This window comes from Triticum urartu, chromosome 5A (assembly GCF_056163025.1).
Source record: "Triticum urartu cultivar PI428250 chromosome 5A, HENAU_Tu73, whole genome shotgun sequence".
Lineage (NCBI taxonomy): Eukaryota > Viridiplantae > Streptophyta > Magnoliopsida > Poales > Poaceae > Triticum > Triticum urartu.
Window position 1 is genome coordinate 497,640,605 of NC_141877.1, and position 4,033 is coordinate 497,644,637.

Below are 4,033 nucleotides of genomic sequence, written 5' to 3' on the forward strand. Positions count from 1 at the left end.
GATCATCAGCCAGTCCGTGACCGCCAGCGCCATCGCGCGGCCCGCGGCGAGGACCGCCTAGGCTCACTCCCGGACGACAAGATTCACCTTGTGCTCCGCCGCCTCGACACTCGTTCCGCCCTTCCTTTCACAAACGTGCTTTGGTGGTTGCCAACTAGCATGGGTAGCTCCTCGACCAAACGACAGGTGAGCACTTTCTCAAAAATCTTGATAGCCCCATGCACAAGGCTTATCATCCGAAAATCTCGCACTTCCAGTGCTCCTTCCTTCTTCGGCAAGAGGGAAACAAGGGCTTTGTTGATGGCGGCTAAACCCCTCATGTCGCCCTTGTAGAAACACTCCATTGCTTTCATGAAATCGTCTTATATAATGCTCCAACACCCAACGTAGAACCTGCCAGTAAACCCGTCCGGCCCCGGGGCCTTGTCCAGTGGCATGCTCTTGATTACCTTCTCCACTTCCTCCGCGGTAAATGGCTGCTCGAGATGCGATAGGTCGTACCGTGGGAGCTCAAGGATACCTAGGTTGATGGTATAGTTTCTAGCTTCCGAGGTGCCAAATGCTGCACCAAAATATGCATTAACTGCCGACGCTACTTCCTCCTGCCCGGTATAGAGGTTGCCGTTATGCTTCACCACACGCAAGGTGTTCTTCCGCTGCCGGTGGCTAGCCTGTTGGTGAAAGAGCCTAGTATTGCCATCTCCCTCACGCAGCTGAAGTAACCGAGACCTTTGCCTCGCAATAGTCCTCTCCAAGGAGCTCAGACCGAGTAGCTTTTTCTTCAGGCACATTCTTAGTTCCTGCTCGGCATCAGAGAGGGTTCTCATTTCCATAGCTGTGTCCAACTGCTTAATAACCTCAAGAGCAATAGCGATTTGCAGTTTCACGTTCCCAATCCACATGGCACTCCACCTTTGGAGGCTCACCGCAGTAGCTTTTAGTTTGTTTTGAAGCGTGAGATAGTCGTTAGAAGCCACCGGAGTTGAGGTCCAGGCAAGTTTAACTACATCCATGAACCCTTCCGCTCTGGTCCAGAACGATTCAAATTTGAACCGGCTTTTCGAACTGATGCAAGTATTCATGTCCAGCACCAACGGGCAGTGGTCGGAAATAGCTGTACCCAGGGCTGAAAGAAAACAGGTTGGGTACGCCAGATCCCATTCATTCGACACGAAAACGTGGTCGATTTTCTCCAAAGTGGCAATTCTCCTTTCATTCGACCACGTGTATCTTCTTCCGTTCAGGTAGATCTCCTTTAGCTCGAGGGAGTTGAGCTTGGAGCGAAACCTTCCCAACATCCGGCGATTGATCAAGGCATTGTTCTTGTCCTCCTCGCTAGCAATGAGATTGAAGTCCCCGGCCACAAGCCAAGGCCCCGCGTGCAAGTCTCTAATATCCACCAAATCTTGGAGGAATTCCACCTTGTCGGACTCCTCGTGCGGGCCATAGACACAAGTGAGCCACCATGGTTGCTCATCATCGGGACACTTAGCCAGAGCCGTTAAGGTATGGTTGGTACGGTGCGGGTTAGAGAGTTGAACCAAAGTGGCATCCCATGCCACCAAGATCCCACCACGCGTACCTAACGCAGGAAGGTAGAAAAAGTTTTCAAATTTAGCCCCGAGGCATTGTCTTACAACATTCACGGATACGTCATGAAGTTTTGTCTCTTGAAGACACACGATGGCCGGGCTGGCCGCCGTGACCACCTGGAAGACAGTGTTTCGCTGGGTTGAAGTGTTTAGCCCGCGAACGTTCCACACTAACATTCTCAACTGTTGAGTATTCATGAAAAAGGCCTACCAAACCACCCACGCGTTCCTCAGCACACTGCTGCCTCCTCTAGGGGCACCGCCGGCGACTCCCAACCAAATAGCGCCAGGATTGCGGCAATGTGGGCATCTGAAAGCAGCCGAGAGAACAACTCCACATACATCTTTAGGGCATCCTCCGAAATCACTTCACCTTCATGCGCCAAACACAATTTGCGGATGAGAACTTGCTGTTGCTTTGATGCACCGTGTTTGGCTAGTCTCGCACTCCTCCTTGGTGTCCCCTCCACTATCCTCTTCTTTCTCTGGTTGCGTGCTTGCACCGCGACAGGCCGACTTGATGGTAATGGCAACAGCGGAGAAAGGGAAACACACGTGTCAGCCCGCATCCTCTCTATGTCACCATGCTACAGTGCGTCCATATCACCGCAGGTCGCTGAGTCCGGCACCAGTTCCACCCCAGAATCAAGGGCTGGTGCGGGCACAACATCAGGTTCCAGCTGCGCACTACGTACGCTGCATACGTTGCATGTTGCATGGGTGCAACTGCTCTCCGATAGGCACACCTGGAAGGTCTGCAAGGCCTCCACCTATCTATACCGTCCAATCCTGCATGCGCTGTCCCCTGGTTCATGGGGCAAAGATTTCAGCTCTTCCCAGGATGCCGTTGCAAGGCTGTCGATGTCCCTGTCCACACCACTTGGTCCAATCAAGGAGATTTGGCAGGAGCCAATCAGAACGGAGTTTAGGCCTTGACCACTCCCAGCATTCTCCAGTTCCCTAGGCCGGACCCTCTCATGCCCACCATCAGAATTTTCGGCATGCGCCCACCTCATCAGCTGCACCGAGGCGGGGGAGACGGGCTGTATCTCTGTGTGATCAGTTCGAATCATGATCGTAGCGGGCCCTACCTGCTCTGCATGGCCAACGGGCGACTAGGACTGCTCGAGATTGGCTGCCGAAAAGCCGAATCCTCCATCCCCACATCCTGACCCAAGCGGATCACCGTGACAGCAGCCACGCGGCTGGTGCTGACCGGCTTGGCGACCGAACCCGGGGCGACATGAACCTGCCGCCCGGCCGGTGGCGGCGCCGCCATCGACGACCCAACAGAGCTAGCCGAAGCATTACCGACGCCGCCAACGCCCCTCGCGGGTCTGCCTGTGCCTCCACCGGGCGGTGCATCATCACTGCCGGAAGAGGGCGATGGCGATGGCGGTGGCGGCCAAAGTATAACACCCACTGGATTGACTGTCGTGCCAAAATCGGACACCAAGTACCAAGTATAGCACATCCTAATTTTGCTTTCTGAAAAGTCTGCCTAGCGCTCCGCTCCCCTGCCTAGCGCTTCGCGCCGGCCGCCACCTGTTGTTGAACGTAGTAATTTCAAAAAATTTCCTACGCACATGCAAGATCATGGTGATGCATAGCAACGAGATGGGAGAGTGTTGTCTACGTACCCTCGTAGACCGAAGCGGAAGCGTTGATGCAACGTAGAGGAAGTAGTCGTATGTCTTCCCGGTCCAACCGATCCAAGCACCGTTACTCCGGTACCTCCGAGTTCTTAGCACACGTTCAGCTCGATGACGCTCCCCGGGCTCCGATCCAGCAAAGCTTCGGGGAGGAGTTCCGTCAGCATGACGACGTGGTGACGATCTTGATGTTCAACCGTCGCAGGGCTTCGCCTAAGCACTGCTACAAATATGAACGAGGTGGAATATGGTGGAGGGGGGCACCGCACACGGCTAAGGAACAATCACGAAGATCAACTTATGTGTCTATGGGGTGCCCCCTGCCCCCGTATATAAAGGAGTGGAGGAGGGGAGGGCTGGCCCTCTCTTTAGCGCGCCCTAGGGGAGTCCTACTCCCACCGGGAGTAGGATTCCCCCTTTCCTAGTCCAACTAGGAGTCCTTCCATGTAGTAGGAGTAGGAGACAAGGAAGGGGAAGGGAGAAGGGAAGGAAGGAGGGGGCGCAACCCCTCCCCCTAGTCCAGTTCGGACTAGGCCTTGGGGGGGCGCGCGGCCTGCCCTAGGCAGCCCCTCTCTCCTTCCCGTATGGCCCAATAAGGCCCAATACTTCTCCCCCCTATTCTTGTAACTCCCCGGTACTCCGAAAAATACCCGAATCACTCGGAACCTTTCCGATGTCCGAATATAGTCGGCCAATATATCGATCTTTACGTCTCGACCATTTCGAGACTCCTCGTCATATCCCTGATCTCATCCGTGTCACGACCGGTTTTCCAATGAAAATGTTTAT

General features: G+C 54.5%; 1 protein-coding gene across 1 annotated transcript; it reads right to left on the minus strand.

Moving 5' to 3' along the window:
- Window positions 1-362: 362 nt before the first annotated feature.
- LOC147972250 (uncharacterized) lies at window positions 363-1,298 on the minus strand. Its single transcript, XM_087524269.1, has one exon. It carries the CDS (start codon window positions 1,296-1,298, stop codon window positions 363-365), a length of 936 nt encoding a protein of 311 aa, XP_087380395.1.
- Between the last annotated feature and the right edge of the window lie 2,735 nt (window positions 1,299-4,033).